This window comes from Abrus precatorius, unplaced genomic scaffold (genome assembly GCF_003935025.1).
Source record: "Abrus precatorius isolate BTA unplaced genomic scaffold, Abrus_2018 Scaffold153, whole genome shotgun sequence".
Taxonomy (NCBI): Eukaryota; Viridiplantae; Streptophyta; class Magnoliopsida; order Fabales; family Fabaceae; genus Abrus; species Abrus precatorius.
In genome coordinates, this window is record NW_020874351.1 from 975,118 (window position 1) to 998,422 (window position 23,305).

The following is a 23,305-nucleotide window of genomic DNA, read 5'->3' on the forward strand; positions in this document are numbered from 1 at the left end:
TGTCATGACTTTAGAATTTAAAATCCAATATTGTCTTTGCCAAAGATACGGTTTAAGAAAAATAGATGATTCTCGTTGAATATGACTCACAGAGATGAACCCAAAAAAAATAAAAATATATATATATAATATAATAAATTATTTTTAAGTTGTGTTCAAGAGTATTATTGAAAATTATAATATCTGATATATTTATAGTATTAAGTATTATAGTGTTGATAAAGAATTATTATTTATTGTTTCTATTACATACTTTTATATAAATGTTAAAAAAATCTGTATAATTCAACTCTTCATGAAATGTGCTTAAAATTAGAAGTAGTTGAGTAACGTGGATTGTGAATGGGACAAGTCAGGTTAGTGAGCCAAAATGGAAGACGGAAGGAAGGATACTTCAAAAGAGAATATAAAAGGTCGTCTGGTCTGTTATCAACTAGAAAAAGTAAGATACGAAACAGGAATGAACAATGCTGTTTAGGCTCACATGGTCAGCTTTTTATTTGTGACAATCACATGAGTTTGAATCTCAATCTTTTCATCGGAAGATAATATGAAATGATAATTCTTGCACGAATTATAGAAGTAACTAATCAAAAGTTCAAGATGGACTAAAATAATAATAAATTTTTAATCAAGCTGTCTTAAATTAATTTTAATGTTATTACAATCTTTTAATTAAATATATATTTGATGCATTTTTATTTTTTTTGTGTGTCGTTCTTCTTTCAACCTTCTACAGCTCAAAAATAGTTGTAAATTAAAATCATCTATATCCCTAAAGCTTTATGTAGAAATAGAGATAGGAATGTTTATTGTCAAAGAAGTAATGCTTCATCATGATCCCTCCAGATTGGCAATTAATACTTGGTCATAATTGGCTGTATATAATATCAATGTGCACATTCCTTGTCTGCAACACCAAGAGATTGACTTTATATTTGGACAATAAGCTTTGCGTGATTATTTTTTTCAAATTGCTGCCTTCTCTGTTTCAATCTCTATCTTCTCATAAGGGTCAGTGATGCTTAGTTAGCGCCTGCTACTGCCAAAAGTGGTGGCTTTATGACAACAATGTGCTAACCATGTTTGAAATAATTTGCCTTTACCGTGGCAGTACAATGGTTAAAGGTTCTCAGTGTTTTTCCACCTATGCTTTGTAACTAATGTTAGATGAATTTGACTACTAGCTTGATTAGCCCCATTTTCTTCTCTCTCCCTTTTCTTTTGTTATTGTCTTTCTTGACATATAATCCAAAAGTTATCTGCATAATAATGATAACAAACAATATATAAAATAAAATCTTAGGATATCATATCTAACATGAAAGAGGTCCCACGGCTATCCTACACTTACTAAAGAATTTTGGGCAACTTTGAGTAATAGCAGATATAAACAAAAACAGAAGCAAGAAAATTGTATTCTATTGATACTAATTCTCTATTATAGTCCATCATATGCATGATATACTGTTTGCATGATTGGCTACATTCTGGTTCCACATGATTGTCCACAAATTAGTGAAGTGATAGATGAAACTAACGGTGACTCTCCTATGGTACTAAACTTATACTTTTATTACATAGTGAATTATACCAAGTTACCAAACCCTGCAAAAGAAAAAGATGCTTGCACTGACCAATGGAGCATGCTAAGATTTTGAGTATCTAAGCTGAGCCAACAGAACAAAGTTCAATTGATCCATAATCAAGCAACTCTTGTATCATCTGCTCTATGTGATCTTCTTCAAGAACTGGCTGAAATTGTTGATGGGAAACTTCAACTTGGCCTTCAAGCCCAACCCAATTCCCTTCTAGCCATTGCAATTCCTCGTGTCTGTTCTCTGGCCATCTAAAACCACTCTCAGCGCTTGTTCCAGCAATGTCACCGCCAGAGGGAAATGGATTGGATCTTTGTGAACCTTGAGGGTCTTTTTGGGCTGGTTTCTGTTTAGCCATTTGAAGGGAAAGCGAAGCCATGTGACACTTATGTAACTTTGCTGTCAAAGTGGCAGAGAGAAGCTTGGATGAAGATGAGTGTGGTTCATTTTGGTTGTATGGAAAGTTGGTGCGTGCTTTTGGTCCACACATGAGCCTAGCTGCTTCATCATATGCTCTTGCTGCATCTTCTGCAGTTTCAAAGGTGCCAAGCCATATTCTTGTCTTCCTATTATCCCAAAAAAATACAAAATGTTTCAATTTTCATTAACACTACTAAAAAACTCGAGTGCAATAACCATATCAAGTGCTTAATAATGTTATAAATTACTTTACACACATGGAAGAGCTTTTAAAAGTAAAAATAACATAAAACGTATTGTGTTGTCAAATTTATTCTCTTTAATAGAGAAAAACGCAAATTCATGTGTCGTTATGTGATCACTTTGTTAGGTATGGAAAGGAAAAGTAAATTACAATAAAGGGTGGCGAATTTCAGAGACCCAAGAACCCCAGTGCCTTTGACGAACTCCTCGATAGCGTTGTTGGGGTCTTGCCATGATGATGAGGTAAAGAGAAACTTCAAGTTTGAAGGCTCGAACGTGTTTGTGAGAGGAAAGGTGACTGAAGTGAAGTGAAGGAGAAGGAGCTTTGCTAGATTTATAAATGGCTATTTATACAGCCTTGCCCGCTATCAATTTATATATTAATGGCCCACATAAATGTTTCACACCCCCTTTTATTGCGGTACAGTTCGTGGAGGCTGAAAATTTTGATATACTTTCTATTAGTTTATATTTTTCAAATATATTTTATTATGTAAAGTTTCAAAAATTTACATTTTTTCTGTTAACAGTGTTAATTTTAATTAAAAGATGATAAACGTGTCTAATTCAGCAAATTAAACCAAAATAATGTTATGTTGTAAACATTTATTTTAAAAAATAAATAATTTTTTTAAAATGATATTTTTATATGCAGACAGTTGAATTGTACATGTAATATTTTCTTTTTCAATTAGTGAATAAATTTTGAAGTTAAAAAGCATTAAATTTAAATAATTGTAATGAGAAAAGGTAAAAATTTTGTAGTTGGGTTTTTCTACGACACATCTTAGCCTTCCATTCAAGTAGAGTAATTTTATGGCAGTGTTACTTTATTATTATTATTATTATTATTATCATCATCATTATTATTATTATTATTTACTTCCCATCACATGTTGCATCATAATTTCCCAACTCTATTTACACGGATCGTATAAATAGAGTAACTCCAAAAGAGTATCAAACACTCATGATCCATTTTATTGTGTCATGAATAATATCGATGAACTTTATCATGACCAATCCTTACTCTTTACAAAAGTTATTATTATAGTCTTCACTCACTGCTAAATAAACAACTAACACATTTCTTTTTTGTATTTGGAGTGACTCTAATGGCCTAGTTTACTTTTCTCCACTCCTTATCAGTGTCACACAAGGTTGTGACTTGTGAGTTAGATGCTATTGATCGAGTACATATCTGTAAGTAGGTTGCTACTCTGGAATTGATAGTTAACTGTAAAATACCATGGAGTACGAGAAATGTTAAGAAATTGTCCTTTTAGGGAAAGAAAAACTTAAACTTCATAATGAGATGTGCCTCTTAAGGTTAAGACATATCCTAAAGTCAGGGACAATGAATATACACTCACTAGCTAGTTCGAAGTTGTTCTATACGAAAGTCTTAATAATATTAAATTTACACTCTTCTAGCTCTTTGACTTAGTTTCAGTGTGACGTACTTGTCGTCTATTTGAGTACACTGCACATCACGCTCCCCAAAATCAGCATGCAATTAGCTACATATTATAGCTATTACTATATATAACTAAGACAATTAGGATATTCAAATTCAAAAAGAAGTATAACGAAACAGGCACTTTAACTATAATATTTAATAATGGTCTTCCCAAGTTGTTCACATCTATATATATATATATATATATATGAATCCCTGATTTTCAATATGACGGCAAATGTTGAAGATTTTGGTAGACATAGCTCATATACGTGGTTCACATCAAAGCTTTCATGGAAACCTATCCACAGGCCACAATGTATGGTGAAGACTCAAATTCACGTTTGATGCACGGAATCTTTTCTTTTATAATTCTTATCACACACGTAATAAGTAATTGAGAAGCTTAAGGTTAGGTGTAAAGTAATGAATTAGAAATTTGAACATGCGTTTGACATATAGGAGAACATTTATGTATGTGTTACTTTTTACGTAATTTTAAAGCCCATCCTATGCTTGGTTTGGTGGCACGAGCTGGGCCTTGTAGGGTAATAGCTGCTATTTTTGACCTCCTATTTGTTGCATTAGGCAATCCATGTTAGTAACATTTTTGCATGAATTATATATTTCGTTGTACCCGTTTAATATGTTTCACTCATTTTCTCGAGGCTTAGGTTAGCCACACATGCCAAGCAAATTTGGGTCTTGCTAGCCCCAAGGAAATTATAATTTTATAAGGCTCATGCACCCTGTGAAACGTATGTTGTTGTGTGAAAAACATGAGCTATGGAGGTGCAATATATATAAATGTTACTTTAGAATAATGTTTGTTGTTAAGAAACACTTTTTACATATCATTACGTATTTACGTGAACTAGCAAAAATAAAGTGAGTATGTAAAAAAATAATGAAGTGAACCCAGTTGTTATTAAATGACAAGACTTCATAGATATGTTCAAGGCATGTGTGTGTGTATATATATCATGAACCAATTACATAGTCTAATGTGAGTACATTATTGGTTATATAGTGTCCACATATTAGAGCCTGTGAGGGATGAGCATGTACGCATGCAACTTTTTATTTTTTATTTTTTGTTCTTTAAAGTAGCAACGAAAAAATATCTGGATGGAATATTATTTGCAATTTTTGTAAATGTTTAATTATAATTTATATTTACACGTTTTTTATACCGAAAAGTATATAAAAACAGTTACATTAATAAAGTTAATTACTGTAAAGTGTTATTGACACTATTTCTTTTGGTGAAATTAACTAATAATCGTAAGTTTTAAAGGTAGATGTGAAAACACTACAAGCTAAATATTGAAATCAGAAACTAAAATCGCTTTGTCGGGGCAAAAATATAGTAATTGAGTATTGGGTGTTTTAAAATTTTTAAGTTGGCAATTTGTGTAGAAAAAATCTCAAATTAATTTTATTGGTAAAATTCGTCCAAATAAAATATATAATTATGTGAGGTTACGTACCTTTTTTGAGATGAAAATTATAAATAAAATCAAGGAAAATATTCGGCCTTTTAAACACTCCAAAAGCATAGTATAACAACTACAATGAACCTCCACAGACTGCGTTTTCGTGTACAGCCAATTTTATAATGATCTTGCTACGAACATATGTATGTGAATTTTTTAGATTACCGTCCATGTTTTAATCTAGTGATAAATATAAGTGATTTGTTTAAATCACATAAAAACTTTATGTTTATTTCTAAATGCTGCTGGCAGAGTCAATAGAATTTATCAGTCCTTTTCTAACAACAACAACAATAATAATAAAAGAATTGGCTCTGAAAGACAATTTTTTTATATATCCCTCTCAGATAGGGATGGGGTCTCTACGAAGGATGAAAAGACATTATAATTGCTTGATAAATTAATTAAGGAGCCAAAAATATATGAAGTCATCTCTTACTGTTGTCTGTCTGTCGTTGACATTGTAAATGCTTTTGTCAAGCTTAGCTGAAAGCTTTGCATATATTTCAGATTACTTAATTCTAAACTTTATTATCATTTTTCTTTTGTTATAACTTTATTTTATCAATTAATTACTCACTTTTTTTTAAGAAAAAACTTTTAACACAAGAGACAAAAAAGCTGCCGGCAGTAGGCAGAGATAGATGTATACATATTCTATATATGAATACCTTACCATGTCGTACATATCTTCAATATTAATTCATAAAATGTCAGATAAATATCTAGCAAGTGTATGATTAATTACTTTTAACTGGCTAGCATGATTATAATTTATGCGCAAAGCACAATTTTTTTTTCATGGAAAAATCTATACATGATACAAAATTCCTTCCACTCAAATTGTTGATAATTTAAAAAATATTTCAATTTATTATTTCATTTAATTTTATTTATTAACTTTTTATTTATCTCATGTATATGTTTCTCTTGATTTTTCATGTCTTCAATTTCTAATTTCATAAATTTGTGCAGTTATTTTTAAATTTTTCAGAAAAGTAACAATTAAAAATACATTATGTTTTAATAGAATAAATCTTTAATTTCCATGCATGTATTGATCTTAAATATAAAAAAATAAAAGTTTTATAACCATATAATATCCATTAAGCATTATTTTTCACTTATTCTTAAATTTTTTATCTTTTGATTTTACTATTACAAATTGTAAGAGAAAGAATCTTATAACATCTATTTAATTTTTGGATACATATCTATATATAATCCATTTTGATTTTATTTTATGTAATATAAAAGCTTAATAGTATCAAACAATTACAAGAAAGAAGATGATTTTTACAGAAAGATTTAATAGGTTTTTATGGAGCAGGCCTTTGGATATGTATATACACACACTGTGTGAGACACATGTCTCTTAGTTCTAAAAAAGAGAAGAATAGTAAGCTAATGATAAGTTATATACGCCAAGCAAAGTGTTAGATAGAAAGGAATCAACATGACGGGCCATTAATTGCATGGAATTATGTTTTCCCAACTTCAGGCTTTTTATTATCGTCACTGGCTATATCTAAGGGACGTATCTTTTGCATGATGTTACTACTGTTTTTGTCCTTATCATATGCGTAATGCATCTTCGTATTTAATTATTCACTTGACTTTGTTTATTTATATAATTGAATAACATGGCTATTGAGGGAGCAGAACATGTGCACCATCCAACCTCGTTCAACCTTGTGTGTTAATTATTATCATAATAACAAAGCCAGAAAGCTCTTCCATTTGTAAGGCAAAAAATTAAAGCATTATTTTGTATATCGATCAAATAATGAGTAATAACAACAATTATAACAATATCATTGGATGGAACAACATTCACGAAGTTTCATTAACGATGAAGTCTCCACGTACGGCTTTTAATTGTGTGTCAACGCGTGAAATTTTTAATCACTGTTAACCTGTTTGCCGAACTAGCAATATCTAGTACTAAAGGAGTACAATTAAATGATAATTATAACTTTGAGCAAATGGGAGTGATGATGCCAATTATAAGTACTTAATTTTCCTTGGCTCTTCAAAATTTAAATAGATCTACTACACTATCTTGGCAATATAATTTGTTTAGTTTCAGTGTCCAAATTCTTTGAGATAGTGGGGTCTATAACTTTCGATTGGGATTCTTTCAAATACTATGCATGATATGATTATATATGTACTTTTTATGCTGATGAATTAAGCAACCATGTTGTATCATGAAAAACATCCAATACACTACATGGTGTAGTAAGAAAAGGTTCTTGCAGAAGTAATTCACTTTTTTCAAGAGTAAATGTAGCAATTAATAAATTGCAGTTCAGAGAGTTCTCAATTTAATGAGTTCGCTTTTTCATATTGAAATTTCACATATAGAAAAACTTTGTACTTGTCTATTTTATAGATTTTCATAAAAATTAACCCAGTCTCACTTATTTAATATTTAACTAGTAAAAATAAATTGCTGACATAAGCATGTTATGTAAAGTCCTCACGTAAAAGGACTCCTTCATGATTTAATGTTCCAAGTTGCTCTCACTAGTTTTTTCATTTGGTGGATAGAACTCATAGAAGAGTTCAAGGTGATGGGTATGTCTTCACTTTAGAGCTACAAATAATCATAACTTTTAGTGAAATTGCAAACCACCTATGAATAATGTATTCAGTTAAACTTCAAATTAATGGGTTTTGTTCATTTGATTTTTTATTTTTATTTGTTTTGTCAACATTCATTCATGGGTTGAATAAAGTCCTGCAGTCCTTTATAAACAATTTTGTTCATGGGTTCTAGGCCCACAAGCAGTGCAAAGGTTCATGGATTGAGCATTAGACTATAACAAAGAAAGGAATCTTAAGCCTATTTGTTTTAGAATTTGATAAGACTAATTTTGATAGAATTAATTTCAAAGCGTTAAGCATAAGTAGAATGTATATTTAAATAAATTTTAATAAAAAATTTAATTTTATATTTGAACATGTATAATAATAGTAAGAATAAATGATTTTATATATTTCCAAAATAGACACTTAGGAACTAAAACTTTTTTTTTTGTCAAAGCAACTAAACTTTTGTTCTCATTTTGCTCGCAACCTGGACTGAAACCAAGACTCAAGCCCAACAATTTGTTATGCTCTATGTTCAAAGCCCAAATTCGGATTAAAGTGAATGATAAATATTTACGATGAATTTACTTTTCTATCTTGAAAATGTTAGAACCATGATATCTCAAATTTGACACCCACATCTCATTTCTAAAGATTTTTAAGAAACAATGCAAGCGGTTCTCCTTCTTAAGTAACTAGATTAATGAATGTGAAGTGGGTGAAGGAAGAAAAAGCTAAACAAATAATGTGGTAAATAATATAATATAAAAATTTTAAGTGTAAAAAATATGTATTTTTTAGAAATTAAATTTGGATAACTTTTACTTTTGTTTTATACTTTGTTTCTATTTCTAAACAGCCATGAAGTGGGGTTTGAAGTTAATTAACATTCAGCAACCAAAGAAAAAAAGTAAGGATTAGGCATGCTTTTAAAATCATAGCAATTCGAAGCAGTGATAATTTTTATAACCATGATAAACCGTTCGTGCCATTATGAGTTAATTCCTCTCTTATAATACTTAAAAAGACTCAAATTGAGCTTTAATCATTTTGGCATCAGCGGGATTCACTCGAACATGATAACCTTACTTTTAAAATTGTTGATATTAAGAAGCAAAAGTGAAAAGTTTTATGATTAATATAGCTATAAATTTCTTTACTCGGCACAGTAGAATGAAGCAATCACAAAAGTAAAAAAAATCTTGACACTATAGATCAGTTGAGATCGAGTGAGGATAAATGTAATAAAAAAAAGTTAATTTAAATATGTGAATACATAATTTTATTTGAACTCCTTTTAAAGATAATTTTAAAATAACAAAAATTAAATTAAATTAAATTAAAATTAGATAGGATTTAAATTCTAGATCTACAAGAGGTTAAGATTTTAAATTTAAAATAGATAGATATTTTGGTTAATAAATAAATAAATAAATAAATAAATGAGATTTAGGATTTTAAAAATTTAATATAAATAGAAAGTTTGGATACTCAAAACGAAAAAGACTTTTTTTTGAGAAGACGACAAAGAAGAGTGAACTTTTTTTCAACACAAGAAAGAAAGAGAAAGAAAAGAGAGAAAACTCTAAGAGAGAGATCATAGAGAATCAAAACTCTTAGAACAAAGAAAGCTTTTGAAACAAAGAATATTGAAAAAGAGGGAGAGGAAACAATTGCAAATGAGCTAAATATTCTTAAAGATATCTTGAAGTCAATCATAGATAATAAATCTAAAGGTGAAGTGGCGAATCCTAAACTATCAAGGGAGTCAACAAAAACACTCTAATTTGCTAGATCAAGTAAGGTTTTTTCGTTCTATTATTATTTTTTTTGTATTCTTTATCTTATTATTATGTGTTCTGCTCTTTTGTTCTTCTGTTTATGCAAAATTCTTAATTTTTTATCATAAACAAAATTATTTTTTTATCTTTTTTTAAAAACCTAACTTTTCCTAAACTCAAAATTATATTTTTACAAGTGCAAATATTTTTCTACCAAAAAAAGTCTTTTTTCAAACTTTGATTTTTTTTTTCTAACCCTAAAACTCTTGTCATTTTGCAAACTCTATCCTTAAAAAATATTTTCTTTTATTTTTTTAAATACTAAAAAATCTAATTCATTAAAAATATTTTTTAAAAGCTAAAAATTTTTTTTTTTTACAAATCCAAAAAAAATCCTTTTAAAAACCCTAAATACTAATTTTTTAAACTCTAAAAAAATCTTCCTTTTTTCATAAATCCTAAAAAATAAAATCTTAATTTCTTTACAAATCCTAAAAAAAACTAATTAATACCCAAGAAAACAATTAAGTTTTATAAAAATTAATATAAAAAATGTTGACTGATAATATATTAAAATTAAATTCTTAAAATAATTAATGCGAAATTAAAAAAAGCATTTACTGGCGTATTTGGGCATTGAATAAAGAGTATTTACTGATCTGACGTAGGAATATTAAAATCGAAAAAAGTCAAATGAATGGAAAGGTACGAAGTACATAAACGAAACAAGGTAGACACCAACACCACAATTATAAAGCCTGTTTCAGATCCACGTCATCATCCTCAACCTCTCCGAGAAGAAGAAAAAAGAAGAACGGAGAAGAAAACGTGTAACCCCTTTTCTCTCTGCCTTCAATCCTTCGTTCGATTCAAAATCGTTCTCTCTGAGTCTTTCCCTCTGGATTTCTTATTGAAGATGCGACGCTCTGCATCCAAAAAGACGGGTCAATCCAATTCCACTCCCAACGCCAATTCCACCGCCGCCGATCTCTTCCGCTCCGGTATTCATCGCTATCACATTCCCATATCCCAATTTTACTTTTTCTTTCATTGTTCATGTTAAAGCTTGCTGCTTTCTCCTGTGCCCATGCTTGTTCTTTTACTTTTTTTTTTCCTTTTTCATTCTCTGTTAATAATTCAATTCATGGTTATTTAGGGTTTATATTAATGGTTTCAAGTTGATTTACTGCAAACTACTTTTGGTTTTTGTTTTTGAATTTTCAGTGAGAAGGTTATTTATTTATTTATTTTAAGAATTTTTTCCTATTATGATTAGGTGGGGTTGGAGGGTTGTGGTAGTTGGTAAGAACTAGTGGGATAGGAGCAGCATAGTAATCCTTACTAAAAGATTTTAGATCTTAAGGGAAAATAAAATAAGATTTATTTCCCTCGGCAATTTAGCATTCCTTCAATCAAAGACTGATAGAGGATCAAACATTTCAAGCTTGGACGACACAGGTTCAATAAAACTCTAATTGAAGAATGGAGTGTTAGGATCAAACTCGCAGACACTAGGTCATCGATGCCTTGGTGTCAACTGTCAAGAGTTGCATTCTATGTACTTGGATTGTTATCATATGGGACATTGAAATTACTAGTCTCTGAACCTGCTTATATGTTTTTTAAATCATGTATGTTTTAAGCAAGCACTTTTGTAGTGGACAATTAATTGTTCAATATTCTAATCATACAAGCATCTTTTTTCAGCTTCGAGTAAGGCAAGCTCAAAGGAATCAGAACGAATTGATAGTCTATTTTATGCATATGGCAATGGGTCTACTGGGTTGATTGAGTAAGTGTACTTCATCTAAGATCTTTTCTTTTTTTCCATTCAATATGTATAAATCAAATTAAATTATGCTGTTGGTTCAACTTTTAAACCTAGGACATGGATTTATGGGGTAAATAGCATTCGACCGATGGTTACTTACTGTTGTGAATAAACTGTTATAGCTTACTTAATATAACTTGGTGAATTTCATGAGTGGTTGCAAGCAGCTTTTACACGGCTATATGCATGGATAAAATGACAACAAATCCCTAGTCATATTATACTGAAGTATTTGTCCTCTTAGGCTCCATCACCATGCAGTACACCTTATACCTGGTAGGATAAACATCATGGTATAAATTAGTAAGATAAGCCTTGATAGTATAAAGAATTTGATAAACTGGTACACTATCTGGCATTTGGTGTGCATAGTTTAAGCAACTTAATAGTACATTTGACATCTACTATGACTATAATAGCCTTATGCATTGCCGATCATCCATCTGCTTTGGCATCTCACCAATTTCTCACAGCAAAACTGCAAGCCTGGGCCAAATTTTTTTTCCCTCACTTTGTACAACTTCACCCCTTCACATTCTTTGTGTCCCCTACCAGTTCCCCTGTGGTCAAACAGTTGCATACTGGTGATGGACAGCCACATATGCTTCCAGTGAGAAACATTTTCCTTCACATTTTTCTCCATCTTGTACTTCCCAATTGCAATCATTTACACTCACCTAGGTGTCAGAAGTCCTTTGACAGTGGTGGCGTGGACTGGCATGTGAAACAAGTGTGGTGGTGAATGTCAGAAGCTCTAGCAGCAGTGTGCTCTGGCAATTTTAGCCCACTTTTTCTTATTCTATTCATGTCACATATGGTGGTTTCTTAAATTAGATGGGGACATTTAGGAGCGATTGAACTTTATTATGTCTTGGAATTCTATAGGTGTTATTCAGGGGAATTGCATTCTGATCAGTGTGATTTCATTCTATGAGTGGATTCTTACTGTGTAAGTGTCTTTTTTTAATGTACATACTATGTAAACATGTTTACATTTTTTAAAATGGGTTCATCATATTTTAATAACTTTAATTGCAGTCCGGAAGGGATTGAAACACTTTGTGCTGATATGGAAGTGGATCATACTGATGTGAGGATTTTGATGCTTGCATGGTAAGCTACAATGCTACCCTTAGTTGTCATTCAATACCATATTCTTATATCTTTATCTTAAGTTTGTGTTTGGAGTTGATGAATACTAAATGTAACAGGAAAATGAAAGCTGGGGAGCAAGGATATTTTACCTTGGTATGAATGTTATCATGCTCATTGTTCATTCAACTTTTTAAAAAAAAATATTTCAGCTTTTCTTTTTTTTAAATACAAACACACACAGAGATATTCAAGCCCACCAAAGTAGGCAAATACTTAAGTCTCATTTATGTTTGGTACACAGTCATGTAGTTACGGTATTATCTTTCTTTCCACATCCTTGTACTGAAATCACTCACATAATCCAAAATATTTTTAGGATGAGTGGAGGAGAGGCTTAAAAGCACTAAGGGCTGATACAGTAAGTAAATTGAAGAAGGCACTCCCAGACCTAGAAAAAGAGGTATAGATAATTCATGGACAGCTCAATTTATGGCAATCGTTACTCATTTGTGTTGGAAATATTCTATTAATTGCTAACTTTTTTAATTTGACATATAATGTGAAGGTCAGGAGACCTTCCAATTTTGCAGATTTCTATTCTTATGCTTTCCAATATTGTTTAACAGGTAAACTGTGAAGTGATTTTGCCCCTACTAATTTTCACAGTTTTCTCCTTTATCTTTGTTCATTCATTTTATGTCCATCTAATTTTCCAATTTTACCAGAGGAGAAACAGAAAAGCATTGATATAGAGAGCATTTGTGAATTACTTATTCTTGTTCTGGGTTCAACGTTTCCAGCTCAAGTCAACTCATTTGTGGAATACTTAAAGGTGAGTTATGAGTTTTACATTATTGTTTTTGTTCTTACTAGTTATTTTTACATATTTGTATTATGTGGCAGACTCAAAATGATTACAAGGTCATAAACATGGATCAATGGATGGGATTTTTTCGGTTTTGCAATGAGGTAGCCTCTTTTTCTTCTACTTCTAGATTGATTTTATGTTAATTATCAAGAGAGATATATTTATTAGCCCTTTTTCGCTCAAAGTACTGATCTCGCAGTTTAGTTAATCTCTTGCTGCGTGTTGATGCACCTATCTCATGTCGTATTATTTACTTTTCAAATGAGCACTTAAGATGAATACATATCTGTTGTAACACCATTAATTTCTTAGTGCTTGTTTAATTAGCACCTAGAAGCTAGAATCAATCTCTGACTGAGATTTGTTCAACAGTCTAAAATCAGTTCTACCAAAATATTAACCAAATGGGCACATAACTGTTTGCTTTTCTGTACTTTCTTTGGGTCCATTTTTTTTGGTCTTGCTAACGAGTGCTTTAAAAGCACTACCTAAGGAATTAAAAATATTTTTTTCATGAAAAATTACGTTTAAATACATTGGAAATTATGGGAAGAGAAGCATTAATAACATTTTCTAACCTTTTTTTTGCCTTTTATTCCTTAGCTAGTATTCTAATTAGCATTTTTTTTTTCCAAAATTCTGACCGATTTACAAAATCTCATCGCTTCTCAGATAAGTTTTCCGATGCTTAATGACTATGATCCTGACCTTGCGTGGCCTTTGATCCTGGATAATTTTGTTGAATGGTTGCGAGAAAAGCAAAAGTAATCTGATAAGCCACCGGATTCTCTGTACTGCAATCATTGGTATGTGTGTGTTCATGAAATGTTTTAAGCAGTTGTGCATTATTCTTATTTTTGTGAAATTTCAAATTTACGTTCTAACTTATGCTCATTGGCTTTGTTGGCAGCGCTCCAACTGGTGCAACTAAATCAGATAGATGCCTTGTGGCTCTTTTATTGTACTTAACAAAGTTATTGTTTTTTTTTTGTTGGCCCAGCTTCTTATTGGGCATTTTAAACAAACCATTATTACGCCTCTTTAAAATTTATGTTGTATGCCATTGGTGCAGTTGAGGCTAGAAACAACCTTTTACATTTTTATCATTGTCAAGGCCAACATTATTTATCATACATAAGAGTTTTTATTGAACTTAATTTAGTATGTTGTCGTAATTATATACAATTACATTGTTCTTTGTTACCCCTGTTCGAGCGTGTTTGTTTGTACTTTTGGGCTTGCTTGACATCTACATTCTCTGTCGGATTTGGACTCTTCCAAGCGAGAACATTTCTTTAAATGAAAATGAAAAGAGATGGTTAAGATGCTGGTAAAATATTAGTTTAATAAATTAGAGAGTTATTTAAATACTTTTCATTAAATGATGTAACTTTTTTACTTTAAGAAATGTTACAAGCATATTTTCTTACACATTCTTCTTAATACACTTTTTTTTATTAGCTAAAATCTATAAGAAATTACTAAATTATGAGGGTTTTATTGTCACTTTAATGAGGTTCACTTATAATTTACGTTTTTTTTTATTAAATTTTAATTAATAAGAGTGTGTGTTGGTAAGACTACTTTCACTTTCAATAACATCAATATCTAAACATTTATTGTCGAAAGTGCAATACTTGATCTCAAAGTTCTTAGTATGTTTTGCGTCCTTCAACGTTTAATTGAATTATTTGTGTTTTAATTTCAACGCACTCTAACTTAACATGAGAGGGAAAGTTTTGAACGCATGAGTTGGAACATGTTACATGTTCAAAGTTCACATCATAGTAGGATTTGGTATTTTACATGTCACTTGACCGGCTTGTAGTACAGAGATGGAAACAAATTTTCTTACACATCGATATATCATGAAAGGGTATAAGGTGTAATGTATTAAAAAAGTGTGTTAAAAATTTGTATTTTAACGTTTCTTATGCTTCAAATTATTCTAGTACAACGGTTTTTACGGTCGTTGAATTTCCAATTTCCACGTTAAATTAGTTCAAAGTAGCTGTATGATTAAACTTATCCTATCATCAGCTTAGTCAAAATAGTGTCAAACAAATGTCAACTGTTAGGTTGGTTCTGTAATACACAGATATAGGTTAATGAAGCATAGTGGACTTACTTGCTTGAGCATGTTCTTATTGTTAGCCATATTTTTTACTTGGAAAAAAGGAGGGAAGTGAAAACTGTGTAATGCTATTTGCTTCACTGAGTCCATTATTGCTAGTCAAAAGTTGTTGTTCCAACTTCCAGCTTTGTTGACTCCAATAGTGCCTAAGGAGGAAAAAGTGGAATGTCCAAATAGCAAAAGTCATGACCCTAAAAAAAAGAAAATGAAATATAGGGACAGAGATTGACAGAAAATGACAGCACCAAACTTATGTAGTCTCACTGCTTAGCAATGGCTTCTACATTGTATGATTTATGCATCCCAGCATGTGTGCAACAGAGGATGAATCAGAGCCATTGTAATTTGTCATTAGTTCATCATCATTTACGATTTCGACAGAATCTAAAAGATAACGTCTGCTTGCAAAGAGACTCGGTCGGTTCTATTGCAATATAGCTTAAATTAGCCATCATCATTTTAAACATAATAATTTTTAAGAGCAAAAAGAAAAATACAATTGTTTCCCAACAAAGACACTAAAAATACACATAAATGAAAAGTTGTCGAAAGGAATAATATCTAAGACTTTTTTTTTTCTTTTAAAAAGTTGTTCAGTCTTATCACTTCACCCACTCTCATGAACATAAAATTATAATTTTCGTTTTTGTTTGATAGTAAACAATTTAATGGTTCGAAAATTAATTCTCTCACATTTTAATAAAAACATGTATTTTAAATAAATTTATATATGTATCTCAATAATATTTGTTAAAATAAATTTTGTTTAAATCTATTATTCTTAACTTTAAATTAAATAGGCATTGATTCAAGCAACACAAAAAACTAATAAATTGCCGCATATTCCTCAAATTTTAACTTAGATATAATTTAATTTTAGGATTTGTTTTAATACTAAATATATTTCAGAACCAAAAAGTTGGAGGCTTGACGGTATGAAATTTGTTTATATGTATAATACACTATTCTTTAAAATAATATCAATAAATTTAATACATATATATTAAATTTACAAATTCTATAATATAAATCTAGCAAGTTATAATTCTAAACAAATTTATAATATATTTGACTTACAAAACAGATTATTTAAATAGATTTAGACAATATTTTTAAGTTAACACTGACAATATAGAGAAAAAAAAAGTCAATCCAGTCAAATTCCACACCCAATATCTGATTTAGTTATCCAATATCTTAATATAGAAAAAACGTTTCTTAAATACATTTATACAATACAATATTTATACTCAATATCTGATAATATTCAGATACCATAATTCTATGTCGAAAAAATAATTCTACCATGTTTGACATAGTATGTCCAGATTCGAACTCCTGATATTAATATCATAAAATAAGAGCATAGGTTAAAATAATAAAATTCGTGTAAAAAGTGTAACGTACCCTGCTTCCTTTCCCTCTCGTCTACATGGGAGGAACAACTTTTTCTACAAGGTGGGTCCTCTTTTAATTTAATAAATAAATAACCAATGGGTTTCCGGGATTCGTGGCTGGTTTTAATTTATATATATTCTAATTTCTATAATGTCATTGGATTTGGATGTAAAGAATGAAGAATAACAATTTTCTTTTAAAATTGAAAATTCAATTGGTTTTGTTGCCTTTCTTCGTTAGAGCAACTTCTGTAACTGGACAAAATAAAAAGAAAAAAAAAAGATTTTCAGATTTTGGTAATCAAGATGGTGAAGACCCAACAATCAAAGGTGAAGACGGGGCAAGGGCACGTCTAGTTCTACTCCTTCCTCTGCGTACCCCAGAGGTAGAAGCAGGGGAAGATGAAGTTGAGGTTGAAGATGTTGAATTTGAACCAATAAGCTTGTTGGGTTCTTTGGTTAATGCTTGCTTTTCTCCTTCACATTGCTTCTCTTCTATCCTGTGATGCCTAACTTTAGTTGAGTTCAAAGTCACAGGAAGAACACAATTGCACAAAAATCCTGCATCCCAACCACAACAACAACCCACTCAGTCATGAAATCAATCACGTGAAATTGATAAATCTAAATTTAAGGTCGTTTTCATTCTCATTGAACTTTCCGTATCCATTTGCATGACATGGGGTTGCACCTGACAAATATGATTCCAAAGTAAATTCTTTTTATTCCTTCTATTCTATATATTACCTTTTCATTTATATTATTCTTTTTCCATAGTCTACAAAACAAATTCCAATTTTGATGCCATGTGGATGATTTTTAAACATTGCATGCCCATCGTAGTCGCTATTAGCTACAACCTTGACATCTTACTAATTTCCACATCACCCAATATTATATTTTATTGCAAACACAATCAAATCACCCAATATCAACCAACACAACAGCAACAGGCTTTCAAATTTCAAATTTCAAATTTCAACGAAGAATAATAATAGACACTAAAATTCTGCATTGGTATGTTTGTAGAGAGTTATCACTTACCAATTCGAGCAAGACGATTGACCCAACTAGGAATAGGATTCCCAGTGAGCCTAAGACAAGCATCGTTGCAAAAATGGTTACAGTTCTTAGTGATGAGATTGTAAGCATTCCCTTTGTACTCAGAAGCAAGCTCTTCCATCACCGCTCTAACCTCACCGGGACCCATACTCGTCTTTCCGATTAGTATCGTTTTTCTGAAAGTGAACCCTTCACACCTCTTCGGTTCCCCTTCAAATATCCCCGTCGACGAATATTCGTGAGCCCCGAACGCGAACTCAACACCGTAAACTGACCCAACTAAAAAAAATGAATTTTTATTCGAATAAATAAGAAAGAGAGAGACCCATCATCCGATTTATCTCACAGATCGTAGATCTGAAGTGGGTCCTCGTGCAGATTCAAAAGGGGTAGAGAATGAGGGAAAAACGACGAACCTTGCACGCCGGAATGGTACACTCCGAGACCGAACCAGTAAGCGTAACCGTTGATGGGTGTCAGATCGTAGACGTTGAGGTACACCGGCACCGATCCCCCCGAACCGACGCCGTTTTTGGAGCTTTTCCTGCGCAGCATTCTGCGGCGTCGTTTTGATTCCGAAACGGTAACTACTTCATTGTCCGTTTCATGTGGAAGAAGCAGAGCCCAGTGGAAAATGAAAGTGAAGTGGCTTTTTCCTCTGAATGTTTCCCAAGATATATTATTTTCCCAATTGGGAATCTGAATTTTGAAGAAAAAAAAAATGGAGAACGAGAAGAAGAGGAAGAAGATAATGGGAAGCTTCTTCTGCTTGTTAATGGGTTCCACCGGCGGCTGGTGTAGCCGGTGCGTGTGCGTTCATTCAAAGTATAGTGTGTTACATACACATATAACTGTATTTATAAATTGGAGTTTTTGTACATGAATGCCCCTAATTTGGGGCGAAATTACGGTTTTGCCTGAGCATGAGCTGGTGGTCTTGGATGTAAGATCTGATTTTTAGAAAAAAAATTCATAGGACACAAGAAAGTAACGTCTACTCATAATTGTGGCGTATGGGGGGGGGGGGGGGGTTCCATGTTATATATATATATATGAATTGTGTTTAGTGGAGTTTTGATCTTAAAGTAAAGAAAAAGGGAAGGTCATCATGATTTTGGGGAAAAGGGGAAGTGGGTCTAAACATATGATAATGGGTTTAGTTAACGATTATTTTTGTGATTAAATAGTTTAATTAGGATTATGACAGTGTTAATGTTATGAATCACACTAACTCATACTTGTCTTTTTGGAATCTACCCTTCTTTCCAAAGTCAAGTGAGGTGAACAAGATAGAAAAGACACTGACTTTGACCTCCTAAAGTGGTAGTATTTAGCAGTTTATAATTAGGCCTCTCTCATTCCTTTGTTGTTTATGGTGATCATAATCATGCATATCGTAGACTCAAACTTGGCCCTCACGTGGATGTGGTAAATAATAACACCAACAAATTCTAATCTCATTTGCTTGAGATTCGTGATGTCAATTTTTAAACAGACATTGAGATATTCCACAACCGGTTTGGGGGCAATAAAAGGTTTGATATCCCAGTTCGAATAAAATTATCAGCAAAGAATGTGTAACAGTATAAATAAGAAAGAGTGATCACAGAAAATGGATTTGTTATTCTAATGGATCAAGGCGAATGACCTTAATTTGACTTCATTTTCTAACGTTTGAAGCAATTACTTTTGGGGAATTACGGTTAAATTGGACTGGCATTTTCTATTTGAAATTCTAAAAATTATTCAATTTCATATAATAAATGTAAGTCTTTATTTTTAAGAATAAAACAACGGTTCTATATATTTTTAATGCATTTATATTTTACTAAGACGTTTTAAATGATAATTTTAGTAAATTTTATGAAATTTATCCACATCATAAATATAAAATTCCCAAATAAAATTGAGTCATGTACTTATAAAAGTTTGTGTTTTCTTGCTTTGCTGTCCTTACCAATATTTTTGAAAAATATTATTTTGCCCACTCTCTAATTTTATCAATTTTTTATTTTAAAATTATTCATTTCTATGTTATAAGTTTAAATCTGCATTCTTGAACAATAATATTTATAAGAATTATTGTTATTCTTATTAGTTTTTGTATTGAGCATTTTAAAAATAATTTTTATAGTTTTATTTTATTTAAATTTTAATTAATAAATTATATCAAATAATGATAACACTCATAATTATCCTATCCAATTTGAGTAACATTATTAAAAAAATAAAATAACACCCATACAAGGTTAGGATAAATTTATCTCCCATTCTCGTTCACAATTTCGCACGACCCTCCATGGAATCCTTAACAATACAAAAAATAAATAATTAAGTTTTTTTAAATAAAGATATTCAACAAATCTAATTTTTTTAACAAGCGTAAGATTGTTAAAATACAAACTAGTGTAGTGAAAAGAAGACTTTAAGTTTCTAAAATGAAATGATGTTTTTAGAGTTTGTTTGCAAGTTTTAAAAAATAAATAAAATAAAAAAGTATTAAAAAAGAAAGAAAAAGTGATTAATAAAAGAAAAGCTTCTAATTTAAGAACGAAATTTAGAAGGCTGAAAAGGAAAGAAAGAGATCAATTAATAAAAGAAAAAAAAGTTCTAATATTAAAAAAATTAAAAGAAGGTAAAGTTTTATTTTTTGATATTTAATATAATTATATTTATAAAAATTTCAACCGTAGAATTAAATTAAATTAATTCTCTAAATCATTTAATTTAAGAAGGAAATTTAGAAAGTGACAAAATTTTCTTTTAGTAAATTAACAGACTTTTATTTATTTAAATTTAATTTTTAAAGATGACATCAATTAATTTAATATTTTTTTTTTGTAATTTATTCCTACTTTAAAAAAATTATTGAATTTATTTATATTTAATGCATGATAAAATTTATTATCAAAATAAAGATATTTATTATTCTTAATTTTTTATTTATAAAATTTATTTAAATTCATAAATATTCATATAATGCACAAAAAAATTTATAATAAATTAAAAATTAAAAGAATTTAATTATATATAATAGTAAATTAATTGTATAATAAAATAGTAAAGTCTGAACAATTTGTTAAACATAGAGATTAAGCTCTTTTTATAAATTTAATTACAATGCAGAGACCAGTAATCAATTGTAAGTAAATTTAAAGTTTTACACATTTTCTCTTGTATAGTACATTCAAAATTTATGAGCAGGGATACATCACATGTTTAAATAATAATTCAGTCAGTTACTTACGGTTAAACGAAGTCTTTTAAAAAATAATTAATTTTATTGAGTTTACTAAGGAAGCAAAAAATGTTTGTCTATTGTATAGCATAAGGAAGAAAAATCACTATTATACGTGGTTGATGTTTTCTGTGATCAATCTATGTTTGGCGGCGGAGGAAAGTGGTTGCGCTTCTCGGAGCGATTAAGGTTCCTCACAACATCAGTCTCCACCAACGCCAGAACCAGTTCCTTTTGCACTACAGCTAAGAACAACACCAACAGCACCGACAACAACAACGTTAACATTGCTGATGAAAGGTATCGGCAGCTACAGAATCTCGACATGATGACTGCCGCTAAGATCCTCTTCACCGATCCTCCTCAGAAGAAGAAGTTTGGGTATCCCTTCTTATTCCCTTTCTTTCATTTATGTGTTTTCTCTCAGTGGCATTTCGTCGAGCACCTTCCCAGCACAACACCGCAATTAGGAACCCTTTTCAGTTTTTTTTACAGAAAAAAATCATCCACATTGGTGCTTAATGTGTTTTTAGTAATATTAGAGCCTAAAGCGAAGTTTTGTGGTTGAATTATAAAATAACTGATATATTTTTCACAAGAAAAAGGAAGTGAAAAATGGCATTTTCTAAAATCAGAGATAAAATTATTAAAATGACCCATGCATGCAATATCAGAGGCTATAGGAATATTATTATTGTGTTTGTTAATACTGTTGATAGGTGAAAAATATTCTTACTTTTGCATCTGTGTTTTTCTTGGCCAGGTTTGATTTCCATCTTGTACAGTTTTTTTTTGCCTGCTTGCCTTCGTTGGGTATGATACTCAGCTTTCTTTTGTCTTCTATTATCAACCTTACTATTTCCCAAAAAAAGTTCTACTGCTATCATCTAAGTAAGTTCTTTCCAAACAGCTGTGTATTTGGTGGCGCAGTATGCTCGTTATGAAATGAGAAAAATGGAGGTGGTAAGTTTTCTTTCCTTATTATGGTAACATAATTACATAAGGGTTCATTTCAAGGATCATATAAATGTTGGTAGGATGCTGATGTTATGATCATCTTGTTCCTCTTCATAATCTGACCAATTGCCTAAAGTACTCTTTGTGGAAACCCTTTGGAGTTTCCTAGATTATATTTATGTTTTTGTTGGACCAGTTACTTGTTGGTACTTTTTGAACAAAAAATTCTGGGTTTTTATCTGTATATCAAATTGACCTTGTAATTTAAACATTTAAATAGTGGGATCAATAGCACTCATTTTTATAATGGTTTTTCTCTAAATGATTTTGTAGGAAGTTGAGCAGAAAAGGAAGCAGAAGGAAGAAGAAGAAGCAAAAGAAAAAGAAAAGGAAATGGAGCTAAACCCTCCTGAGGAAAAGGAAGAAAAATCTGATCCCGAGCTTTCAGAGGTGAAAGTGAGACTTGAGAAACTTGAAGAGGCTGTGAAGGAGATTGTGGTTGAAACAAAGACACAATCAAGCAACAACCAAGCCAAAAATCTGGCGACTGATGATGAGAAAAAACAACTAAATTCTTCTGCACCAAAGGACACTAAGACCACCAATTCTGCACCAAATGAAGAGAACAAGGGTTCAGTAGCTACTCCAAATGAGGAGAACAAGGGTTCAGTGACTACTTCAAATTCTCCTCTTCCGGATCCCAAAGGCCAGAATCAAAGTGGTGGGGTTTCTTAAGGTGCTAAGATCTTAAGAAAATTTTGATGTCAATATACATAATTGATCAGAAACTGTACGGCTTTTCATTGAAATTCTTAAAAAATGAATAGTTATTTGAAGCTTGAAAGCAACTCCTTGTTGGGCTTTATGTTGCCTGCAATCATGTAAGAATCCAGTAAATTAATAGATCTCTTCTAAGCTACGATCATTTTGAATGTCTTGTGGAGTAAACTTTGGATGTATCATGCATGGCATTTCCTTAGGAAGAGGCAGGTTATTTTTTGACTTTAAATTATGGTACTCTTTATCACAGACAGTGCACTTTGTTTCTTTCCAAATAGTAACTGGTATACGGCGTTTTGTTTGATTTTTTATTCTTTCCATCGATTACCACATGCATGGTTTCGAATTTAC

General features: G+C 30.9%; 4 protein-coding genes across 5 annotated transcripts; 2 read left to right on the forward strand and 2 right to left on the reverse strand.

The window, feature by feature from the left end:
• Positions 1-1,665: 1,665 nt before the first annotated feature.
• On the reverse strand, positions 1,666-2,495 carry LOC113857280 (ethylene-responsive transcription factor ERF003-like). Its single transcript, XM_027489089.1, has 2 exons — positions 2,413-2,495; positions 1,666-2,164 (listed from the first exon to the last, which is right to left on the reverse strand). The coding sequence occupies exons 1-2, from the start codon at positions 2,493-2,495 to the stop codon at positions 1,666-1,668; spliced, it is 582 nt and encodes a 193-aa protein (XP_027344890.1).
• Positions 2,496-10,333: 7,838 nt separating this feature from the next.
• Positions 10,334-14,592, forward strand: LOC113857144 (DCN1-like protein 4). The gene is made up of 10 exons (XM_027488903.1): positions 10,334-10,593; positions 11,300-11,384; positions 12,462-12,536; positions 12,635-12,671; positions 12,895-12,978; positions 13,084-13,144; positions 13,244-13,350; positions 13,422-13,487; positions 14,059-14,192; positions 14,297-14,592. Exons 1-9 carry the CDS (start codon positions 10,509-10,511, stop codon positions 14,152-14,154), a joined length of 696 nt encoding a protein of 231 aa, XP_027344704.1. The 5' UTR covers positions 10,334-10,508; the 3' UTR covers positions 14,155-14,192; positions 14,297-14,592.
• A 2,624-nt stretch (positions 14,593-17,216) lies between these two features.
• LOC113857195 (deSI-like protein At4g17486) lies at positions 17,217-18,788 on the reverse strand. Of its 2 annotated transcripts, none has more exons than XM_027488985.1 (3): positions 18,396-18,788; positions 17,962-18,249; positions 17,217-17,478 (listed from the first exon to the last, which is right to left on the reverse strand). In XM_027488985.1, exons 1-3 carry the CDS (start codon positions 18,532-18,534, stop codon positions 17,219-17,221), a joined length of 687 nt encoding a protein of 228 aa, XP_027344786.1. In that variant the 5' UTR covers positions 18,535-18,788; the 3' UTR covers positions 17,217-17,218. The 2 variants fall into 2 exon arrangements, with proteins under 2 accessions (XP_027344786.1, XP_027344787.1); XM_027488986.1 differs by having other exon boundaries at positions 17,217-17,484; positions 17,956-18,249.
• Positions 18,789-21,273: 2,485 nt separating this feature from the next.
• On the forward strand, positions 21,274-23,217 carry LOC113857248 (uncharacterized protein DDB_G0279979-like). Its single transcript, XM_027489047.1, has 4 exons — positions 21,274-21,598; positions 21,981-22,030; positions 22,128-22,180; positions 22,508-23,217. The coding sequence occupies exons 1-4, from the start codon at positions 21,360-21,362 to the stop codon at positions 22,907-22,909; spliced, it is 744 nt and encodes a 247-aa protein (XP_027344848.1). The 5' UTR covers positions 21,274-21,359; the 3' UTR covers positions 22,910-23,217.
• Positions 23,218-23,305: the final 88 nt, after the last annotated feature.

Coding starts and splice junctions, on each gene's coding strand:
- LOC113857280 (XM_027489089.1), bottom strand. CDS start 2,495: ATGGCAAGACCCCAACAACGCTATCGAGGAGTTCGTCAAAGGCACTGG. Junction 2,165..2,412: donor GAAATTCGCCACCCTTTATT/GTAATTTACTTT, acceptor TTGGGATAATAG/GAAGACAAGAATATGGCTTG.
- LOC113857144 (XM_027488903.1), top strand. CDS start 10,509: ATGCGACGCTCTGCATCCAAAAAGACGGGTCAATCCAATTCCACTCCC. Junction 12,672..12,894: donor AGCAAGGATATTTTACCTTG/GTATGAATGTTA, acceptor AAATATTTTTAG/GATGAGTGGAGGAGAGGCTT. Junction 12,979..13,083: donor TCCCAGACCTAGAAAAAGAG/GTATAGATAATT, acceptor TATAATGTGAAG/GTCAGGAGACCTTCCAATTT.
- LOC113857195 (XM_027488986.1), bottom strand. CDS start 18,534: ATGCTGCGCAGGAAAAGCTCCAAAAACGGCGTCGGTTCGGGGGGATCG. Junction 18,250..18,395: donor GTACCATTCCGGCGTGCAAG/GTTCGTCGTTTT, acceptor TAGTTGGGTCAG/TTTACGGTGTTGAGTTCGCG. Junction 17,485..17,955: donor TCTTGCTCGAATTGGTAAGT/GATAACTCTCTA, acceptor GTTGTGGTTGGG/ATGCAGGATTTTTGTGCAAT.
- LOC113857248 (XM_027489047.1), top strand. CDS start 21,360: ATGTTTGGCGGCGGAGGAAAGTGGTTGCGCTTCTCGGAGCGATTAAGG. Junction 21,599..21,980: donor CCTCAGAAGAAGAAGTTTGG/GTATCCCTTCTT, acceptor TTTCTTGGCCAG/GTTTGATTTCCATCTTGTAC. Junction 22,031..22,127: donor TGCCTGCTTGCCTTCGTTGG/GTATGATACTCA, acceptor CTTTCCAAACAG/CTGTGTATTTGGTGGCGCAG.